General features: G+C 37.3%; 1 protein-coding gene across 7 annotated transcripts in view; it reads left to right on the top strand.

The window, feature by feature from the left end:
* SF3B1 (splicing factor 3b subunit 1) overlaps positions 1 to 23,161 on the top strand; it is a 37,548-nt gene that overhangs the window by 8,497 nt on the left and 5,890 nt on the right. For 3 of the 7 annotated variants that reach the window (XR_006606335.1, XM_045078515.1, XM_004772162.3), the window contains exons 2-20: positions 2,453 to 2,619; positions 5,796 to 5,900; positions 6,341 to 6,455; positions 8,290 to 8,369; positions 9,770 to 9,940; positions 14,153 to 14,390; positions 15,544 to 15,756; positions 16,006 to 16,127; positions 17,435 to 17,632; positions 17,730 to 17,831; positions 18,385 to 18,564; positions 19,324 to 19,410; positions 19,554 to 19,824; positions 20,091 to 20,236; positions 20,338 to 20,484; positions 20,629 to 20,754; positions 21,271 to 21,492; positions 21,768 to 21,950; positions 22,040 to 22,151. Coding sequence is in view for 6 of the 7 variants with exons in the window: in XM_045078515.1 (XP_044934450.1) it covers positions 2,453 to 2,619; positions 5,796 to 5,900; positions 6,341 to 6,455; positions 8,290 to 8,369; positions 9,770 to 9,940; positions 14,153 to 14,390; positions 15,544 to 15,756; positions 16,006 to 16,127; positions 17,435 to 17,632; positions 17,730 to 17,831; positions 18,385 to 18,564; positions 19,324 to 19,410; positions 19,554 to 19,824; positions 20,091 to 20,236; positions 20,338 to 20,484; positions 20,629 to 20,754; positions 21,271 to 21,492; positions 21,768 to 21,950; positions 22,040 to 22,151 (2,985 nt within the window). In the remaining variant the exon portion in view is untranslated. Of the gene's footprint in view, positions 1 to 2,452; positions 2,620 to 5,795; positions 5,901 to 6,340; positions 6,456 to 6,581; positions 8,141 to 8,289; positions 8,370 to 9,769; positions 9,941 to 14,152; positions 14,391 to 15,543; positions 15,757 to 16,005; positions 16,128 to 17,434; positions 17,633 to 17,729; positions 17,832 to 18,384; positions 18,565 to 19,323; positions 19,411 to 19,553; positions 19,825 to 20,090; positions 20,237 to 20,337; positions 20,485 to 20,628; positions 20,755 to 21,270; positions 21,493 to 21,767; positions 21,951 to 22,039; positions 22,152 to 23,161 lie in introns of those variants that run through there. The other 4 variants (XM_004772163.3, XM_045078516.1, XM_013045705.2 and 1 more) reach the window with 4 other exon arrangements.

Genomic DNA, 23,161 nt, shown 5'->3' with positions numbered 1-23,161 from the left:
TGGTTTGCACGTAAAATTGAACTATACAACTTGTAGAAATTTGGTAATGAATTCCCTTCAGAATTAATTAACTATCATAAGCTGCCTAGCCCCTAGGTATTTTGTTGCTGAATTTTATTTAATAAGAATCCAGTCATGATACATAACAAATGAATTCAGTTTTTTGAGTCGTTTTGCAATTAGAAAACTCTGTTGCTAATCCTTACATAAAATCAGTAGGTAAGATTCAGTAGATGAAGGTAGTTCCTGAATAAATGTTACCCAGATGAAAGACTAGCTGCTGAAAACTTGGGATTGGGAAAACTAAAGGAAAATAAAACTATGATGTATTTGTGTGTGTGTGTGTGTGTGTGTGTGTGTGTGTGTGTGTAGGGGGAGAGTATAGTATGATGCAGTTTTTTGGAAACAAAACCCCTTTCCTATTTTTGGTGGTGGTGGTTCTGTATGAGCTAGAAAAAAGTATAACCTGCCCTAAATGGGAAATTTTGTTAAGGACCAGCTGGGGTTGGAAGTGGGGAGTTTCCTGGGTGTTTGTTGCTAAAGTAGAAACCTGGGCTCTTCAGTTCGAGGTTCCAGCAGCTTAATGTATCTGAAGCCTGGAGTCGATTCTTTCAACATGGGCCCCAGGTGATTTCAGTGTAGGTTGTTAGTAGTTATACTGATGCTGTAGAGGTGGAGACCGTGAGTATTCTGCTGGCTTGATTTACCCATTGGTATGTCCTGTTTGGATCTTAATGGCAGTAGTATTTGTGGTCTGCTAGAAGAACCTATTTACTTAAGAGTGGTCCCTGCATCTAGTGTTTGTTTTTAAGCCTCAAATATTTCAGAAATGCAAATGTTCAGAAAGAAAAAAATAAAGACTTAATCTCCACGCACCCCTTAGACCGAAGTTTATTCTTCTGTATTTCAGGGCAGAAAATTCTGGGAGTAAGGGAAGAGACCACATGTGGATTTAAACTTTTAAAAAATAAATGTCAAACAGAAACAAAACTAGAATATTAAAATAAACCACCCAGCTTACCTGAGGATATTTCTATTTGTGATTGATCATGGTGGGGGCCCCTGGCTGCCTGGGCTGCTGTAACAGTTTTGAGGGAAGAGATGCCAGAAAAAGTAGTAACTGTGGAGATAGTGGTGCTGTGGATGCTTGGTAGTGATGACAAACCGGAGCTGCAAATTTCAGTGGTAAACTGTTCCGTTCCATTGTGTTTCTGAGACTTGCTCCCACTTTTACAAGGGAAAATGTGTCCGGCTAGGCTTTGGCCTGTATACTGTTACTGCATTTTCTGCTTTAAACCACACCCATCTAGAACTCCAGCTGGTTTTCTCCCTCTTTTGAGGGCGTGGGTTGGGCATTTGAATCTTTTTCCTTTTGGTCCTTGCAAACTAATAAATGAGCTTTTTTAAAGTGCCTAGTGTCAAAGAATTTTAATTCGGTTGAAGGTAACTAGCTGGCAAGAGTTCATTCATTCATGGAATGCTTTTAAGTACTTCATGTTCATTATCTCATTTAATCTTTTTTTTTGTTTTAAGATTTTATTTATTTGACAGAGATCACGAGTAGGCATAGAGGCAGGCAGGTAGAGAGGGGGAAGCAGGCTGAGCAGAGAGCCCGATGTGGGGCTCGATCCCAGGACCCTGAGACCATGACCTGAGCCGAAGGCAGAGGCCCAACTCACTGAACCACCCAGGTGCCCCTCATTTAATCTTTTAAAAAAAAAAAAATACATAGGAAACTGGGACACAGAGGGGAAATAACATTAATTTGTAGAGAAAGCCTTTATTTGAAGGCAGACATTTTGATTCCAGAGCTCAGACTCTTAATCATAAAATTCATGTCATGGTGTTTGTAGTCAAACTGTAGGGCTCTGAATTCTAGGCTGTAAAGAATTTAGACTTTATCCTTTATTATTTTATTTTTCAGAGTGTGGTCCTAGATGTTTAGGACAGCACCTGAGAACTTGCTAGGAATTTAGAAACTTGGGTCTGATCCAGGCCTCCTGCATTTTAACAAAATCTGTAGATAGTTTGTTGCCCATTCTAACTTGAGAACCACTCTCCATAGTGCTGTTGGTTTTGCATTTCTGGTCTTGTTGAGTTTAAATGATCTTGACTGCTGTTTTTGGTCCCTTATCAACATCGACAGTATTATTTTTTCATTTGGGGAAAGGTTTAGAATTTGACAGTAATTTAAACTTTGGTAACCTGTTCTAATTTGTAGTTGATGAAATGGTAAACATCTCTTCTGTGTACAAGTATTCTCTCTTGAGGTGGAGATGTATTAAGTGTATTAAAAATCAGTACTAGGTATAGTTCTACTAACTCCTTATGTATTATAGTTATTTTAAAGTTTATGTATTTAGAAGAGTAGTTTGATACCATATTCCTACTAGAGACATGCATTGTTTTGGGTCTCTTTGGAAAATTAAACTCTGTATTAACTTTCTTACAGATATTGAAGCACAGATTCGAGAAATTCAAGGCAAGAAGGCAGCTCTTGATGAAGCTCAAGGAGTGGGCCTTGATTCTACAGGTTATTATGACCAGGAAATTTATGGTGGAAGTGACAGCCGATTTGCTGGATATGTGACATCAATTGCTGCAACTGAACTTGAAGATGTGAGTTACTGAGCATCATGAGTCAGGCATTTCTTTGATGAGCAAAAATATAAAGGAATTTTCTGTTTTAGTCATCTTATTTAATCTGGGAAGACTTGGGGGGTTGAGGCATTTTTCTTTTGGAGACTAAAACTGTTTGAAGGTGTCCTTCCTCTTTAAGGTCCAGAAACTTGTGGAAGTGATCACTTCTGATTCTTTATGTTAAAACTAATTTGTTTATCCAGCAAAGAACCTGGAAATCATTAACTGTTATAAAGTAAATCCCTTTTGTTCCCTCCTGATCTCTATCTAGAGTAGCCAGTGTGAGATGTGACTTTATTGTAGATAGCCATCTGTCCTTGCCACTTTTGACTACTGACTTGTGTTTGATGCTGTGTGTGGTTTTCCCCTTGGTATCTTTTTTTTTTTTTTAAAGGTTTTATTTATTTATTTATTTATTTTGTCAGAGAGCAGAAGTAAGCACAAGCAGGGGGAACAGCAGACAGTGGGAAAAGCAGGCTTCTTACTGAACAAGGAGTGGGACTCAATCCCTGGACCTCTGGGACCTGAGCCAGAGGCAGACACCCAACCTGACTGAGCCACCCAGCCATCCCATCCCTTTGGCATTTTAATGAGAACTGAGTGCTGCTTATTACTGATGCTAATGGCCTTTTTTAGTTACTCTGGAGGATGACCACTTCTCATTTTGAAATGCATCCCTCCAAAAGTGTTTTTATATGGTCCTCATAGCTTGTTTTGTCAGACCATTCCAAATATCCACATTTGGTGAAGTGACTGTTCATTTTTTGCATAATTCAGTAACATTTTATGTATATGGATTTTATCAAACTTGTTTTTATTAAATGCAAGCCACATTTTATTTTATAGTTGGCACTTTTTTCTTTTAAGAAAAATTTTAAAGTTCTAGTGGTACAGTTTCCAGAAGCTAAGGAGGAAATTATGATTTTGTTTTTGAATAAAATAAATGAGGTGTTAAATAAAGTCTTGGGAGTTAATCTATTGTTGTACCTCTTATAGTTGTAAAGTAGCAATATAACATAGGTCTTTGAACATACTGCTAGGGAGACAAATACATTTAAAATTAATTATATTTTATTTGTGTGGTTTAATCATGTTTAAAAAACGCGAGTTAAAAAAACAAGGAGGGGCATCTGGCTGCCTGAGTCAGTAGCGTATGAGACTCCTGAGGTTGTGAGTTTGAAAGCCACATTAGGTGTGGAGATTACTTAAAAATAAAATCTTTAAAACAACAACCAGGAAACTAGAGAATTCTAAATAAGCTTTTGGCAGTTTCCGAATTTGAAAAACAAAAAAATTTTTAAGTTTTTCCTTTGAAGATTTTAATTTATTTGTCAGAAAGGGAGAGTGGGAGCTGAAGCAGGAGAAGCAGCAGGCGGAGCAGGCAGAGGGGGAAGCAGGCTCCCCACTGAGCAGGGAGCCTGATGTGGAACTTGATCCCAGAACCCTGGAATCATGACCTGAGCTAAAGGCAGATGCTCAACTGACTGTGCCACCCAGACATCCCCCCAAAACAAATTTCATTATGTTTTCTGTGAGAAAATGAAATGCTCAGGCTTTTTAGTCTATACCTACTTTATTTTAATTAGCTCCATAGAAATCATTCCTTGTTTAGCATTTTTTTTTTTAAAGATTTTATTTATTTATTTGACAGAGAGAGAGATCACAAATAGGCAGAGAGACAGACAGAGAGAGAGTTGAGGAGAAGCAGGGTCCCTGCTGAGCAGAGAGCCCTATGTGGGACTCGATCCCAGGCCCCTGGGATCATGACCTGAGCCGAAGGTAGAGGCTTAACCCACTGAGCCACCCAGGCGCCCCTTGTTTAGCATTTTTTAAAGATAACTAAATTTAATTTCTTTAAAAGGTTTATGAATTGAAAGAAAACAAAAGGTGTTTGCAAGTTTTATGAACAAAGGTTTGGATACCACTTTGCCATTTAGTCTTTTGATATTATGTTGAATCTGTATATTCTTTGTAATTTTTTTAAAAAGATTTTACTTATTTATTTGACACACAGAGAGAGATCACAAGGAGGCAGAGAGGCAGGCAGAGAGAGAGGGGAAAGAAGGCTCCCTTCTGAGCAGAGAGCCCGATGCAGGGCTCAGTCCCAGGACCCTGAGATCATGACCTGAGCCAAAGGCAGAGGCTTAACCCTCTGAGCCACCCAGGCATCCCTATTCTTTCTAATTGTTAACTGCTGACATTTTGTTTGCAATTTTTGGTGGGGCATTTCTTTTTCTTCTTCTTCTTTTTTTTTTTTTAACAATTTTTATTAATATATAATGTATTATTGGCCCCAGGGGTACCAGTGTTTGAATCCTCAGGCTTACACATTTCACAGCACTCACCTAGCACATACCCTCCCAGTGTCCATAATCCAGCCACCCTGTCCCTACCCTCCTGCCCCCAAACAACCCTCAGTTTGTTTTGTGAGAATAAGGGCCTCTTATGATTTGTCTACCTCCCAATTCCATCTTGTTTCATTTTTTCATTCCTAGCCCCTGCCCTACCTCTCAGATTCCTTATATCAGCAAGTTATGATTGTCTTTCTCTGATTGACTTATTTCCTCAGCATAATACCCTCTAGTTCCATCCACATTGTTGCAAATGGCAAGATTTTGGGTGTTTTTTTGTTTTGTTTTGTTTTGTTTTGGATGGCTGAGTAGTGTTCCGGTGCATGTATATACCACATCTTCTTTATCCCTTCATCTGTCAGTGGACATCTAGGCTCTTTCCATAGTTTGGCTATTGTGGACATTGCTGCTATAAACATTCGGGTGCACGTGCCCCTTCAGATCACTACATTTGTATCTTTAGGGTAAATACCCAGTAGTGCAATTGGTGGGGTTGTAGGGTAGCCCTATTTTCATCTTTTTGAGGAACATCCGTGTTGTTTTCCGGAGTGGCTGCACCAGCTTGCATTCCCACCAACGGTGTAGGAGGGTTCCCCTTTTTCTGCATCCTCGCCAACATCTGTTGTTTCCTGACTTGTTAATTTTAGCCATTCTGGTGTGAGGTAGTATCTCATTGTGTGGTTTTGATTTGTATTTCCCTGATGCCGAGGGATGTGGAGCACTTTCTCATGTGTCTGTTGGCCATCTGGATGTCTGCTTTGCAGAAATGTCTGTTCATGTTTTTTGGGGGGTATTTCATTGCAGGATGACGATGACTACTCATCATCTACAAGTTTGCTTGGTCAGAAGAAGCCGGGATATCATGCCCCTGTGGCATTGCTTAATGATATACCACAATCAACAGAACAGGTGACTTTCCTTTTGTTCTTCTCCCCTCCTGCCCCTTTTTAAAAATTAAAACCAGAGTTTATTCAGCTAAGGAAAACTGAATGTCTCAATTCCCATGGAAGCTCACATAGTTTAGAAATCAAGTTGTTGGAATGTCTTGATGAGAGTTGATTGGGAGGATTAGAAGTAATAACCTGATTTATTTTGTTAAGGTAATCATTTCATTTAAAAAAAAAGGAAATCATTTCGTGAAGAGTTGAACGATGTGGACATGCATATTGTCTCATTTCCCTCTGTCTTATTTTTTCATGTTAATATTTATTCTGAAATGATAGAAGATAATTCTTTCATTAGTAGGTGTTTATTAAACATTTTTACATGTCTTCTCATGTTCTGGTTTTTACATACTCTCTTTGGCTATTTAATAAAGTGGTTGTTAAATGAAGCCTGCCTCTTTTCAGTATGATCCATTCGCTGAGCACCGACCTCCAAAGATTGCTGACCGGGAAGATGAATACAAAAAGCACAGGAGGACCATGATAATATCCCCAGAGCGTCTTGATCCTTTTGCAGACGGTAATTCTTTCCCACTTTTCTATAAGTTTTCAGGAATTTATTTGTCTTAAGTTGTCTTTAGCCCTTTGATTTTTTTTGGCATGCTTATGAATTTGCTTTTCTTTTTTAAAATCCCCCTTATTATAGATATGTATATAGATTTGGTTGAAGTCACAGATGCCATATTCTTCATCTTTATAATGCAAGTTTTCTTTCCAGGTAGAAGGACAAGAAAATAATGAGCCAATGCCATAGAAACGCAAAGGGTTAAAGGTTTTTCTTTTACTTTTGTTTTGGGTACGCTTTCTATACTTGGAACAAATGTGTTTTTCTGCTCAAAATACTTTCAAACTATTGAAAGTTTTCATTCCAAATCCTAGACTTTTGGGCTTGTTACTTTTGAGAAACTGTTTCTCACATTAGAGCTCCCCTCATATTGCTCTAAATATAGTTTAGTAAATGCACCTACTTTGCTCTAAGCATACTTAAAGTTAAAACAAAAGTATGTATACAAAGACTTTGATATTTTTAATAGTGGAGTCTGTTTTGCTAATTTTAGTGTGCAGGTCAGCACAAGGGGCATAGTGAGCCTGATGGAAGCTTTCCTCAGGTGAGTTTCAAAAACAAAATTAGGTGCCTGTTTCTTAGAATTAGATTCTGCTGCAGGTTTACAAATTAGACTTTCAGCCTGCATGAATTAGTAGGGATATTCTTTTTTTACTTGCATAATTGTAATTGATTTAAACATGTATGTCAGAATTCACAGGCCCATACTAACTGTCCTTAATTTCTTTCCTACAGCAGTACTGCTATATGCCAGTCCTGTCTGCATTCTTAAGGGTGCAGTTCAACACATCCTCTCTAGATTATGGTGAAAAAGTATTCCAAAGGAAGTCTTATCAGAGCTAGTGTCAGAAAGAATGACACTATCAATTGGGCATGATCTTCAGCATAGGAAATGTCTTGGAATTTTATTATTTTTTCCTAAATTGTGATGCTATACTACTGGTATAGCTAATTATCACATTTCTAAAACATAGTGTGCCTCTGTGAATCTTGTTATATACTGTTTGGGCTTCTTTAAGATATTTTGAAGTTTGAAAGCAAATGCTGAAACTTGAACCAAGAGACTAACACATCTCTTTGTACACCACTTTTCTTCTGTGTGCAACATAATAACTGGTAGAAGTAATATATTTCAAGTAATATGTTTCCGATTGTAATTTATACTTTCTAAGAAAATAAAAATGTTTTTGGGTCAACGAAACTTAAAAAGAATGAAGCCCTTTTTAGTAACATGACATCAGAGTAAGATGATAGGTGTATTTTAAAAGTCAGATTTTCTAAACTGCAACTGTTTTAGAACGTTATATGGAGAACTTCTCTAGATATAGTTATTTGTAGTCAGGATTTTAACAGCTTGCAACAGGTAATGTTTTGAATATAAATATCTTTCCAAAGTGTTACTAATGGTAAAGAGATAATTTTCTAGGCTTCTATTCTGCTGCTTGAAGTCAGAACTGCTGATGGAGACAAAGGCACGAAAGTGTACGTATTCCGGATTAGCAACCCAGGAACCCATCACTTCTGAAGACTCTAAACTGTGCTGTCATTTTGTTTTTATATGCATTAAAATATTTGTTTTAAACTGCTGTAGATATGTTTGTGTTCAAACAGGTTAAATTGATCAGCAAACTCAATAAAAAGTAAGATGTATAATTATTAAAGCTTTCCATCAAAAAATAAATTAAATGATTATGCAATAACATAACATTAGAGCAGGGCAGATAAATCATTTTAACCTAATTATCTTTTATTTATTGTACTCTTGTCCTGTTGCTGTTCTTTTCTGCAGGAGGGAAGACCCCTGATCCTAAAATGAACGCTAGGACTTACATGGATGTAATGCGAGAACAGCATTTAACTAAAGAAGAGGTGTGTGAGCGTGGTTTTTTTTATTTTGGTGGTTGTGAAAGAATGTAAAAAGAAATTTCAGATTGAGAAACTTTTATGTTTCCTTTTTATTTGTTGCACAAGTAATATTTTTAATAGTATTAATAAAAATTAAATTGAGAAAGAACCCTTACCCAAAATTCTTTCTCCTCCCAAATTAAACTTTTCATACTTCTATATCCTTTTCTAGTCCTTGGCCCTTTGGCTGTATGTCTGGGTGTGTACACATACATGTAAATATATGTGTAGCTATACACAGACATTTATCTTGTGGTTATATCTGGGGGGAGGATTGGTGGTGTGTGTCTGAAACAGATGGCTGAGGGAAAAGTCATATAGTTAAATCATTCCTTGAAAAGCTTCTAAAATCTTCCGTAAGATTCAGTTTGGATATGGGTAGAGAATTCTGAAGGATTCTTACTGACCTGCGGTGATAGCTCCTTTTTTTTTTTTTAAAGATTTTTATTTATTTGACAGATCACAAGTAGGCAGAGAGGCAGGCAGAGAGAGAGGAGGAGGCAGGCTCCCTGTTGAGCAGAGAGCCCGATATGAGGCTCAATCCCAGGACCCTGGGATCATGACCTGAGCCGAAGGGCAGAGGCTTGAGCCACTGAGCCACCCAGGCACCCCTCCATTTTGTTTTAATAGTAAGCCTCTATAACATTATTACAAATATGTAATGTGTTACATGGAATAAGTGCGGTAATGGAACCTTATTAAAAATCATGGGGTAAATTAAATGTACATTTGTTACAACTACATTCTATATGATTTACGTAGTTATAATTTTTAAGTTTCTGCTTTTAGCCACTTTTCTATCTTACTACATAGTCTGAACTGTTACATATGTGAATTTTTTTTTTTTTTTTTTTATATTTTTATTTATTTTTTTTAAAAGATTTTATTTATTAATTTGACAGAGAGAAATCACAAGTAGACAGAGAGGCAGCCAGAGAGAGAGAGAGAGGGAAGCAGGCTCTCTGCCGAGCAGAGAGCCCGATGCGGGACTCGATCCCAGGACTCTGAGATCATGACCTGAGCCGAAGGCAGCGGCTTAACCCACTGAGCCACCCAGGCGCCCCTACATATGTGAATTTTAAATGAAATTTCTTCAATGAAAGCGTTACTCTTTAAGATTTTACTTCACTATTTTTAAAGTAGGGTGCTCTGTGTTACAAATTCCAGAGGTGCTCATCTTCTGTTCAGAAAGACACTGTATAGAACTAGAAATACAGAAAGGAAAGGGAAATCAGGTGGGACTCCCAGTAGCATAGAAAGCAGAACAAGCGAAGACAATGACATTAAATTGAATGACTGCTGATTATATGAAAATATGTTAAAAAGGTTTTAGAGATACTCAATGCCTGTTGAAATATTTTTAGAGAGAAATTAGGCAGCAGCTAGCAGAAAAAGCTAAAGCTGGAGAACTAAAAGTTGTCAATGGAGCAGCAGCGTCTCAGCCTCCCTCAAAACGAAAACGGCGTTGGGATCAAACAGCCGATCAGACTCCTGGTGCCACTCCCAAAAAGCTGTCAAGTTGGGATCAAGCAGAGGTAATTTATTTTTATTTTTAATGACGATTGTTACTATTTTTGGATTTTCTGTCCCACATGGAGTGTGTTAGCCTACTCTTGTTGACATCAAGTTAACACAGACCAGGTGGCTCAAACAATAGACATTGATTTTTTTCACAGTTCTGGAGGCTTGAAGTCAATATCAAGGTGCCAACAAGGTTGATGTCTGGTTAGAGTACCCTTTGGCTTGTAGAAGGTTGCCTTCTTGCTGTGTCCTTACGTGGCCTTTTCTCTGTGTGTGCATGAAGAGAGTAAGCGAGGTCTCATGTCTCTCCAAAGGACACCAGTGCTGTCAGGTTATGGCCCTAACCTTAGGACCTCATTTAACCAGATTACCTCACTAAAAGCCTAATTTCTAGATAAAATGACATTGGTGGTTAAGGGCTTCAACATAAGTTTTTTGGGGGGAAGACACAGTTCAGTCCATAACCTGGAATAAAGGAACGTCCCTTCTGGAGTATTAAAATAGATACTTCAATATGTCACATTGTGGAGGTTGAGTACAGTATAGTGAACTTCATTTTCGAGATGGATAATTGAACCACCTGACCACTGGTGTCACGTGGGTAGGGCTACCGCATTACCTTAGTCAGTTCGTTTTCTTAGAGAACATGTTTGGGGATTGTTTTTATGGTTTTATTTGTTTAAACTTTTTCAAAATTGTAAAATAATAATAACATAAAATTGCCATTTTAACCATTTTACAATGTACAGTTTGGTGGCATTAATTACACTCACAAAGTTGTATAACTATCTCCACTAATTTTGAAAGTTTTTCATTACCTTGAGCAAACAGTAATCATTAAGCAGTACTTCTCTATCCCCTCTAGCCCCAGAGAAAATTTCAGAAGAATATTTCCTTGAGAGCTTTTTTTTTTTTTTTAAAGATTTTATTTATTCATTTGACAGAAATCACAAGTAGGCAGAGAGGCAGGCAGAGAGAGAGGAGAAAGCAGGCTCCCTGCTGAGCAGAGAGCCCAATGCGGGGCTCCATCCCAGGACCCTGAGATCATGATCTGGGCCGAAGGCAGAGGCTTTAACCCACTGAGCCACCCAGGCGCCCCTCTCCTTGAGAGCTTTTTAGTTGAATTTGTTTCCTGTTTTTCCTTTCCAAAGTAGAAATAATAAAAAACCTTAAACTGTTCCCACTATGAAACTGACCAATATGCCTATGTCTGTTCTCATTTACTCCTTTATTTCTGAGTTCTAAGTGCAGGTTGAACAACAACTTTACATACTATTTCCCATCCCCATCCCCTGTTACTACTCAGAGACTTTGTGTAATGTCAGTTTTTTCTCTGTACTCCAGGTTATTATCAGCAAACACTTTGTACCCATTTTTCTCTTTAAAGAACAAAACACTACAGGACACCATCCCTTGATCCTCACATCCCCTTCCAGGGACCACCGCATTTCTGGCTCTTCACCGCAGAGTGCTTTGAATGAGTTGTCTAAAGCTGCAGTCTCTGCTTATGCCACTCCACCAAAACATCTCTTGTCAAAGTCACTTGACCTCCTGGTAAATTTGGAGATCAGGTCTCAGTCCTCATCCTGTATCATAACATCATAGATTCTATCATTTATCAGTGGCATTGACCATTACTTGATTCCCTTTTCTTAGGTTCTAGACTTCAGTCTCTCCTGTCCTCCTCATACTTTCCTCACTGACTCCTATTCCTCAGTCTTGTTTGCTGGATCTTCCTCAGCTTCCTTTAACTTGGGGGTTTTCTAGTGCTCAGTCCTTGGACCTCTTTTCCATCTAAATGCATTCCATAAGATATCATTCCTGTCTACATATACCATCTCTGTAAGACGCTCCCAAATGTACAAATCTATCCCCTACATGTCCTGAGTTCCTGGACTTGACACTTTGATTTCGATGTTTAATAGACATTTCAGAACGAGTGTTTCTTTCACTTACCCTTTCCGCCCTGTTTCCATGTCTGTTGGTGTGAGCCAGATCCTTAGAGTCATGTCGGTGTCATCCAGTAGTTACTCTCTTGTCCCAAATTCTATCCATAAATAAATTTTTTTGGCCCCACCTTTAAATATATTCGGAATCTAACCTCTTTTTATTACCTCTGTCTCCACCGCCCTAGTCTTAATCACTTATTTTTTTTTTCCCAAAGATTTTATTTATTTGACAGACGGAGATCACAAGTAGACAGAGAAGCAGGCAGAGAGAGAGGAGGAAGCAGGCTCCCCGCTGAGCTCAATCCCAGGACCCTGGGATCATGACCCGAGCTGAAGGCAGAGGCTTTAACCCACTGAGCCACCCCCGTCAATAATTTTTTTTTAAGTTTATTTATTTACTTCAGTAATCTCTGTACCCAGTGTGGGGCTCAAAATTCATGACCCTGACATCAGGAGTTGTATGCTCTTCCACCTGAGCCAGCCAGGCACCTCCTAAGGTCACTGTTTTAGTATAAGATTACTGCAGATTTATTTACACACCATGGCAGTATTTTCCCAAACCCAGAATTGGGATATAATAAACCTAATAATTTCCTCACACTTGAGTTTAAGGTAGACCTTGAGGAGTTCCCATTTGCTTGCTGATATGTGAGAAGATTTGGTTCTCTAGAATATGTTATTATTCAATTTATTATTTGTTTTAAAGATTTATTGATTCAAGAGTGCACAAGCAGGGGCAGAAGGAGAAGCAGATTTGCCTGCTAAGCAGGGAGCCTGACGTAGGGCCTCGCTCCCAGAACCCTAGGATCGTGACCAGAGCCACCCAGGCACCCCTAATTATTATTAAATTTAATTATGTAATTGACAATGCTAATTTTAAAAACTGGGAAAGAGAAACTTGTGCTGTTATTTGTATGCTCATGAAAACTAGACACGAGAATTTGTCTTATAAAACTGTAGAGTTTCAGATGCTGTTTTCTTTCATTGTGCTCGTTTAACACAGCTCCACCCTAAATCAGGACTGTGGGAGTTACAGTGGATAGTACGAAGAGTTTATTTCCTACCGGATCAGCAGGAGAAGCAGTTGCCAAATAGGAAATTTGAGCAAATTTATGTTTCACTCACCTAATTGAAAATTTCTCAGCTCTGAATGATACATAGAATCTTCTTAATGCAAAAAAAAAAAAAAAAAAAAATTGAGCCTTCAATTTGTTGTGGTATTTATGCAGTTTGCAAGTATAAAGCTAAATGGAATTCTTGTGTTGGATAGAGCATCCAATTTTAAATTAAAAAAGTGTATTACAAAACCTGTGGAATACTGCAGCGTCTTAAAATACAAATTTTGTTTGCCTAACACTGAAGCACCTGCTGCTTTGATACTGTATTGTCTGCACTGTGCAAGTTGTTACCACGGGCTGTCGGATGCCTTGCATCACCTACTCCTTGTCTCCATTCGAACGATAATGGGAGAGCTTTGATTACTTCACTCTACTTCTGATGGTTTTTTCACTAGTTCTGTCAGCATCAGTTCGAGAATAGCACAGATGTGACTGTAAACCTCAGGGTTTGAAGTTCTCTGACAATATCTAGTTATATGATGATTACCCAGGTGATCCAAAACATACTTAGATTAATTAAACACACAAGAAATTGAACAGAAACACTAAAATAGTATCTTAGTGAAAACTCATAGATAATATGTCTCTAAGCACAATTTGGGAAATAGTGCTGTAATTTAAAGTTGACATTTTTTTTTTTAAAGATTTTATTTATTTATTTGACAGAGAGAGAGATCACAAATAGGCAGAGAGACAGACAGAGAGAGAGATAAGGAGAAGCAGGCTCCCTGCTGAGCAGAGAGCCCTATGCGGGACACGATCCCAGGCCCCTGGGATCATGACCTGAGCCGAAGGTAGAGGCTTAACCCACTGAGCCACCCAGGCGCCCCTAAAGTTGACATTTTTGATCTCAGATCTAGATAGAGAAGGTTTAGTGATTTTCTCAGAGTTACGGAGCTACTAATGATATATCCAAGGCTTATACCCAAATACATTTTTTTTTAAGGTAGGGCTTTTTTACTGCTTCAGATTATTTTTACATTGTTTTTAGTCAGACATATTTGCTATGAAGAAGGTATCTCTTAAGCAGGACAATTTACTCTCATTTATACAGAATAAGACTAAAACATTTGTTTGCAATTTTTTTGGTAGAAATTTTCTAGTAATTTTTGTGTGGCTGTGTAGGTATATGAAATCAAGTGTCTTTTGCTTTGTTAAGACCCCTGGACATACCCCTTCCTTAAGATGGGATGAGACACCAGGTCGTGCAAAGGGAAGTGAGACTCCTGGAGCGACCCCTGGCTCAAAAATATGGGATCCTACACCTAGTCACACACCAGCGGGAGCTGCTACTCCGGGGCGTGGGGACACACCTGGCCATGCAACACCAGGCCATGGAGGCGCAACTTCCAGTGCTCGTAAAAACAGATGGGATGAGACCCCCAAAACAGAAAGAGGTACTTCTGTTGGAATCTTGGTGTGGTTTGTGTTTGGGTGAGATACTGACTTGAATGAGTGTATGATATGTTTATAGGAGGAAATCTGTTCACATCTCTAGTCCTGGGTTAGAAAGGCAAATAATCAGTCGCTTTGGGGATAAAGAACTAAGGAGATCATATGCCTCAATTCTTTTCCCTTCTTGAAAACATACAATGTACCATTTTAGCCATTTTAAGTGTAGCGTTCAGTGGTGTAAAGTACAGTCGTAGTGTTGTGCAGCCATCACACCACACTGTTCATTTCTAGAACTTTTTCATCATCCTGAACAGAAACTCTATACCCATTAAATGATAACTCCCCATTCCCTCCTCTTCCCAGCCCCCGGGGAACCTCTGTTCTATTTTCTGTCTATAAAAATTTGCCCAAATCTCTTGGTGTTTTTTTGTGTAAACTGTTTTAAGCTATGTTTTATTAATTTTTCGTGAGAGTAGCTGTGAGAAGTTAAGATTTATTTATTTATTTATTTATTATTATTATTATTTTTAAAGATTTTATTTATTTATTTGACAGAGATCACAAGTAGGCAGAGAGGCAGGCAGAGAGAGAGAGAGAGGAGGAAGCAGGCTCCCCGCTGAGCAAAGAGCCCCATGTGGGGCTCGATCCCAGGACCCTGGGATCATGACCTGAGCTGAAGGCAGAGGCTTTAACCCACTGAGCCACCCAGGCGCCCCAGAAGTTAAGACTTAATAGTACATCTGTTACACTAAAATTTTATAAAGGATTTCTAATGATATGTGAGAGGGCTTAACATAGGAAAGAAGCAGTTTAGAATTGGACATGGGGCATAATCTCAACTGTATAGAGAAATCAGAAGTAGCTCAGGATGCACAAAGTGGCTGTTTCTGGGTTGGGCCTTTGTGCCTGGTTAAAAAAATACTGTGGTGTTTTCTACTCCTCAGTGATTACTGTGTTTTTGTAATTAGTGGGAAAGAAACAAAAAATAATGTAGAAAGATAAATATGAAAATTTAAACTTTAAATGGGTCTCAATTTTAAGGATATCCTATTTTTGAACTTGACTAATTTTAATATGTTAGCTTTTTGAGAATAAACAGTAATTTTTTAACAGTAGTTAAAATGTATTTATTTCCTCTTTTTTGTTGTTTTAAAGATACTCCTGGACATGGTAGTGGATGGGCTGAGACCCCTCGAACAGATCGAGGTGGAGATTCAATTGGTGAAACACCAACTCCTGGAGCCAGTAAAAGAAAGTCACGTTGGGATGAAACACCAGCCAGTCAGATGGGTGGAAGCACTCCTGTTCTGACCCCTGGAAAGACACCAATTGGCACACCAGCCATGAACATGGCTACCCCTACTCCAGGTAGATAATCTCCCATTGGAAATAATTTTTTTCCCCCGGAAGTATTTTGAATTTTTTTCCTCTTAGGTATTCTGTTTGCTATTAATGCCTACTTTTAGCAAGAATAACTGGATTAAAAAGTTTTGGTTTGATTTTATAATATGAAGCAATTAAAATTATAATTGATATTAACTGTCTTATATCCCAAGGGCCTATGTAATGATAAAGACATGCACTATAGATTGTAATGGAAATTTGCTCTTTTGGTAGGTCACATAATGAGTATGACTCCTGAACAGCTTCAGGCTTGGCGGTGGGAAAGAGAAATTGATGAGAGAAATCGCCCACTTTCTGATGAGGAATTAGATGCTATGTTTCCAGAAGGATACAAGGTAATAACAAGTATCGGTTTGGTGATATTTAGGATGTGGACTTCATTTAAATGTTTTTTGAAGAAATTGATTGGTCAAGTTTGTATTGGCCTTGCCCAGATTTACTACTGCTGTTCCATTCTTTTAGCTATTTCCAAGTATATTTCAGTTCCAAAAAGTAATGAGAGATGAAAAAAATGAATGACATGAAGCTTTTATTACTTTTGGAAGGTGAGAAATTACAAGGACTTCTAGGACTGTACTTTGCTTACTGCTGCCTTCATGTGGAATAGCTTGAGGCTTTAGTTCATCAACTGTTGGAGATTGAAGCTCACACTTGGTCACAGTCTTACTTTGTGCCTCACAAGATTTTGTGTACTTAAGTTCTGGATTGCAGATAAGCACAAAGGATATTCTCTTTACCATAGCAGCTTGAAGTTTATTTTAAATTACAAAATTTTTGAAGTACCCGGGGCTCAGGAACCATTTGCTGGTCTAAAGGTAGCCTGTGGTCGTGTAACTGGAACGTAAGACATCTAGATGGCCTTTCCAGAGCCTTATGTTGCCAGTGCCTGCTGCTTTTTAAGTTTGTATTTGTCTGTTTTTCACCTTGTTAGATTTATATTAGAGTGTTTTAAGTGTGCATGAGTTTTATAGCCTTCGCATAGTGCTATGGAAATAGATGTTCTACAACTTACTGTTGACTGCCTAAATGTCTTCTCAGCTGCAGTCATGATTTTCTCAGTATCAGTAGGAGAGAAAAATCTTCGTGAAACTTAGGAGAAGTTTTTGGTTTAATCAAATGGTGTATTTTATAGGGCTTTGGTAAATATTTTACTTTTGGTTTTTATGCATTTAGTTTTATACACTTAAGTCATTTTTGTTCAACTTAAATATTAATATTCCTTTTTTAAAAAAGTGCAGAGATTTATTCTAATGGTTTTTCATTTTATTAAAATTAACGGTCTGTTTGCACTTTGTGAACTTTCTTCCATTTATGGCCTGTCGGCTCATCAGCTTGTTTATATAGGTTAATGTTTGAAAGTGATCAGAATATTGTAAGCCTGCTTTAGGTATCTCATTTTCTGACATTCCTAATATTGTTAATTTATATTTCAATTAGGTCAGAAATATGAATGGTTGTCATACAGATTTTAAACATAAGAGCCCAAAGATGGGATCAGTGTTTATTCTTGCTTCCAAGCAAGAAGTGTCTAGCTAATAAACTGTAGGATACTTAGTGTAAATATTACTTATTGTGTTCTTATGTAAAATAATGAAACTTTTTAAAGTCAAGAAAATCCTAAACTGTCTTTTAACTGTACTAGGTACTTCCCCCTCCAGCTGGTTATGTTCCTATTCGAACTCCAGCTCGGAAGCTGACAGCAACTCCAACACCTTTGGGTGGCATGACTGGTTTCCACATGCAAACTGAAGATAGGACGATGAAAAGCGTTAATGACCAACCATCTGGAAATCTTCCATTTTTAAAACCCGATGATATTCAGTACTTTGATAAACTTTTGGTGAGTGGTAATAGCAGAACTAAAATACTACTTTTTACTTAGGACTTCAAATTGCAATATCTTAATCTACCTTTACATTTTCTCTGTTTACTCTTAGGTTGATGTTGATGAATCAACACTTAGTCCAGAAGAGCAAAAAGAGAGAAAAATAATGAAACTGCTTTTAAAAATTAAGAATGGAACACCTCCAATGAGAAAGGTAAATACCAGTTCACTAAGTCATCAGGTTCTCTGTAATTTTATGTTTAGAAATCTGTAATTAATCTTTTCATCTTTACCAAGGGCAAAGTGTAAGAGAAAGAAAGGTGTGTAGTATGAGGGATTTAGCTTTTTAATCAAACAATTTATGCTAATAAGGATGTTGAAAAATGAGATTCTCCTTTTTGTTCTCAGGGCCTTTAAAACATGCTGAAGACCCTAAGGTAATTAGTGGAATTATGTGAGGAATTACATAATACCATGTAATCTGAAAATGGGCATTGCTTTAGTGGAAATCGAGGAGTTTTATATTATACCCTGTGGCTCCATTATCGTACTAAATTATTACGCTTTTTTGAATTAACTGAAAACATTGAACTTCTGTCACAGGAGTTCAGAGTAATTTGATGGGAATGTACTCATACTACCCTGTGTAAGATGGCTCTGAAGTTTACATTAAAAATATTAAGTTAAAGAAAATCATGGAGTAATTTGTTGTTCAGAACGCTTCAGTATAAAGGATTACAACTTTTACTCTTCCCTTTCTTCCCCAGGCTGCATTGCGTCAGATTACTGATAAAGCTCGTGAATTTGGAGCTGGTCCTTTGTTTAATCAGATTCTTCCTCTCCTGATGTCTCCTACACTTGAGGATCAAGAGCGTCATTTACTTGTGAAAGTTATTGATCGAATATTATACAAACTTGATGACTTAGTTCGACCATATGTGCACAAGGTTTGTTCTCCTCAAGTAGTGTTTCTGCTGGTTGAATATTTTTTAATATAAAGGGAATTCGTGGATTTTTAAAATCAGCTTATTGTATTTGTGAAATTTTAAAAATTCTGAAAACATAATAATAGCCGAGGCATCCATTCATAGTATAAAGGGAAATTTCAGCCCGTTGCAAGACATTGAGTTAACCAGTATTAAATTTACATGTCCTGAGACCCTTTTCTTTGCATATGCGTACATTACACATATACAAGTATGTGTGTGTGTATATATATATATATATATAGAAGGAACTTTTTGTCATTTTCACAATGGATTCCTGTATTCATATTTTTTCATTTGCTTTTATTGGTATAACATTAGGATGAGAAAAGATGTGTGTTGGTAGCACGCCGTTTAGCATTAAGGATCCATCTTTCTGCTAGTGGTAATAATGGCTTAGAATTGTAAAATGGAGATTGATGTATAAGTTACTATCTTCTAAAATGTTGACTGTTAATCTGTGTGATTAATAGTTCTCCCCAGTTTTTATCTTAATATTTGTCTTTGTATATCTTGAACTTGCATAGTTACAATTTTTAATTCATCCCTTGATTAATACAGTCCATAATTACATGTTTCCTAGTAAAACATGTTTTGTACACTTGTGTGTTTAAATTACATAAATGGCCTATAATACATTTTTTCTATATGTATATAATTTTGTTACAGGAGTATGGCATTAGTAATTGGTGTAAAAATGTAGCTCTTTTTCTTTTTCAGATCCTTGTGGTCATTGAACCATTGTTGATTGATGAAGATTACTATGCCAGAGTGGAAGGTCGAGAGATTATTTCTAATTTGGCAAAGGTATTTACATTGTATTTCTAGAGAAGAAAGTTTGTCTTCATTGATGGAATTATTTGATTATATAAAGAGTTAAGGGTTAAAAAAAAAAAAGTTAAGGGTTAATGTTATCAGCTTATGACTGTCCTTATTTCTTGACTTTTTAGGCTGCTGGTCTGGCTACTATGATCTCTACCATGAGACCTGATATTGATAACATGGATGAGTATGTCCGTAACACAACAGCTAGAGCTTTTGCTGTTGTAGCCTCTGCCCTGGGCATTCCTTCATTGTTGCCCTTCTTAAAAGCTGTGTGTAAAAGCAAGAAGTCCTGGCAAGCGAGACACACTGGTATTAAGATTGTTCAGCAGATCGCTATTCTTATGGGCTGTGCCATCTTGCCACATCTCAGAAGTCTAGTCGAAATCATTGAGCATGGTAAGTTGTAACATAACTTTGTCTTTTATAAGACAAGTGTCCTGAATTTGGCTTACTGATTTGGAGGGATAAATGGAAGGGCTTTAACTATATCAACACAATATAATTTATAATAGGAATTGTAACATTATCTGCTTGTAGGCTGTGGTTCGTCCTGGCTTTGCCTCATTTTGTCCGATGTGAACAGATTCTTCAGTCTGACACAATGGTGAGGTTGTGAAAATTAGGAAATGTCATTTAGTTACAACCTGTGTTTGGTTTTCTAGGTCTTGTGGATGAGCAACAGAAAGTTCGGACAATTAGTGCTTTGGCCATTGCTGCCTTGGCTGAAGCCGCAACTCCGTATGGTATTGAGTCTTTTGATTCTGTGTTAAAGCCTCTGTGGAAGGGTATCCGCCAACACAGAGGAAAGGTGGGTTCACCAGATAGATTTTATTTTTCATTTGATTTCTACTCATTGAGGTTAAGGGAACTTTAATTTATTAAGTATGCAAACTTTTTATTTTAAAATAGGGTCTGGCTGCTTTCTTAAAAGCTATTGGGTATCTCATTCCTCTTATGGATGCAGAATATGCCAACTACTATACCAGAGAAGTGATGCTGATCCTCATTCGAGAATTTCAGTCTCCTGATGAAGAAATGAAGAAAATTGTGCTGAAGGTAATTGTTACAAATTTTTATCCCAGATTTGTTAATCAAGTTGGATGTGTTTTATGGTTCAAAGAGAATGTTAAAGCACGTTAAAAAAAATAACTGTTGTGTGTTAAGCCAGGCCAGTTTTACTATTATTTTTTAACCTTTTAGGTAGTAAAGCAGTGTTGTGGAACAGATGGTGTAGAAGCAAACTACATCAAAACAGAGATTCTTCCGCCCTTTTTTAAACACTTCTGGCAACACAGAATGGCTTTGGATAGAAGAAATTACCGTCAGGTAAACCTTCATTGTAAAAAATATTTTCAAGGTATTCCTGGCTCTCTCAGTCCGTGGAGCCCGTGGCTCTTGATCTCAGGGTTGTGAGTTCAAGCCCCACTTTGGTTGTGGAGCCTACTTCAAAAAAGAATATTTTCAAAAATTCTTTCCGCTAATTTTTAAGTCAGTTCAAATAAATGTTACATATTATTTTTTGCCCTGGTTACCTCACAGTATGTGCTTGATTGTGAAAGGAAATGAATTTTAGTTAGCCAGTTAATTTCCATTTTGATTTTGCATGCTATGATCAATTCCCAACCAGGAATTAATGTCTTTGTCTAGTTGAACGAAATGCTGAACCTGTCTAGGTAAAAACATGACTACAGTCTTACTTAAATCACTTTGACATATACCCACAGTTGTGGTGTTTTTTTGGGTCACTTTTCTTTTTAAGGTTTTTAAAACAGGAGTTAACTGTTCTCAGCATGCTTGCTAACCTGAATATATCTAAGGGGTTCTTTTTTCCTTCCTTTCTAGTTAGTTGATACTACCGTGGAGTTGGCAAACAAAGTAGGTGCGGCAGAAATTATATCTAGGATTGTGGATGATCTGAAAGATGAAGCTGAACAGTACAGAAAAATGGTGATGGAGACAATTGAGAAGATTATGGGCAACTTGGGAGCCGCAGATATTGATCATAAACTTGAAGAACAGCTGATTGATGGCATTCTTTATGCATTCCAGGAGCAGACTACAGAGGTATTATTACAAATTATATAATGGCAGATTGCTGCATTCATGTTTGTAAAACACATTAGTTTTCAAACAAATAATTATTACTAAAAAGTAATTGAGTTTAAAATTTTTAAAATGCTCTTGGTCTCATTTCAATTTTCTACGGAATACTCTTCTACTTTAAATCTTTAGATTTCATTTTGTTAAAACAGTACTAGCATTTTTAAACTAGTCAGTCACAAATTGACTTCTAGTTCTCAGCGTAGTTCTAAAATTTAACTTCCATTTTCTTTTCTTAGGACTCAGTAATGTTGAATGGCTTTGGCACAGTGGTCAATGCTCTAGGCAAACGAGTCAAACCTTACTTGCCTCAGATCTGTGGTACAGTTTTGTGGCGTTTAAATAACAAATCGGCAAAAGTTAGGCAACAGGCAGCTGACCTGATCTCTCGAACTGCTGTTGTCATGAAGACTTGTCAAGAGGTAAACTTTTGTGTGAGAGTCTTACTTCTTCACCAGATAGTTTCATGTGAATAGTAACATTTTAATATTATTATTATTTTTTATTACAGGAAAAATTGATGGGGCACTTGGGCGTTGTTTTGTATGAATATTTGGGTGAAGAGTACCCTGAAGTATTGGGCAGCATTCTTGGAGCACTGAAGGCCATTGTAAATGTAATAGGTATGGAATTTGCTGGTCATGTAAGAATTTTTTTGTTCTGTTCCTCTAACTTCGTTTTTTTGTTTGTGTGTTTTTGTTAAAAGTAAAATACAGAATCGTATTTAGGAGTTGAATAATGGTTTCTGATATTTTGTTTTACTTCAAAATTATAGTGAAGTTGGGATGTCCCAGAAGTCTTAATTGTTTAAACTCATTTATATTGTACTTTAAAAAGAGAAAAGAGAAAAGAGGACAAGGTTAGGACCTGTAAGAGAGGTGGGAATAGTTAGAATTAGAACTTAAGAAACTTTGAAGTTGGAATAGAGATTTCCTAATAAAAATAGTATCTCACCTGAAATGTATTCAGGGAGTGAGAGGAGACAATGCTGAAGTTTGAGTTTCAGGACAAAATATTATATATTTCTTTAACCTTGAATTAGTACATGATTATGGCAGGTTTTTCTGTTTGCTGTCATGTTCCAGGAACCTAACCAGGGAGAAAAGTGAGTTTTTCAAGTTGTTGTTTCATTTTATTTATGTCTAATTCTTTATCCATTCAGTTTCCTAACCCAAAGTGAAGACACAAGTATATTACAAATGCTCTTGGGTATGGAGCACAGAGATTTTATTATTTTAGGACGTTATGGTGAAGCAAACAAATGGTGTCTTTTGTTTAATCTTTCATTCCAGTTGACGTGACTGTTGGGAAAGTGACTTCTGTATGGTTTAGAAGAGCCAAAATAACCTAGCAGGAGGTCAGAATAGCTGACTCTGGTAGCCACTGTTTCTCTCAGTTTATTTCGTAAGGGTCTTTTATGCAATATAGGAGATCTTTGAACCACTGCATTTACATATAATCCCCAATTTACCCCTGACTTCTATACTTGAAGATAGCTGTTTGCCAAAAATCAGTTACTTGGCCACTGTGGGGCTCTGGTTTGCAGGGAGTTTTAAACCATATTGTTAATCAGGGAAACATGGGGAAAGCAATGGAGAGAGAATCAGAGCAAGCAGTTCTAGTTAGAGCAAGA

This window comes from Mustela putorius, unplaced genomic scaffold (assembly GCF_011764305.1).
Source record: "Mustela putorius furo isolate JIRA1106 unplaced genomic scaffold, ASM1176430v1.1 tig00000275_pilon_pilon_pilon, whole genome shotgun sequence".
Lineage (NCBI taxonomy): Eukaryota > Metazoa > Chordata > Mammalia > Carnivora > Mustelidae > Mustela > Mustela putorius.
This window is presented reverse-complemented; position numbering and strand designations above follow the sequence as displayed.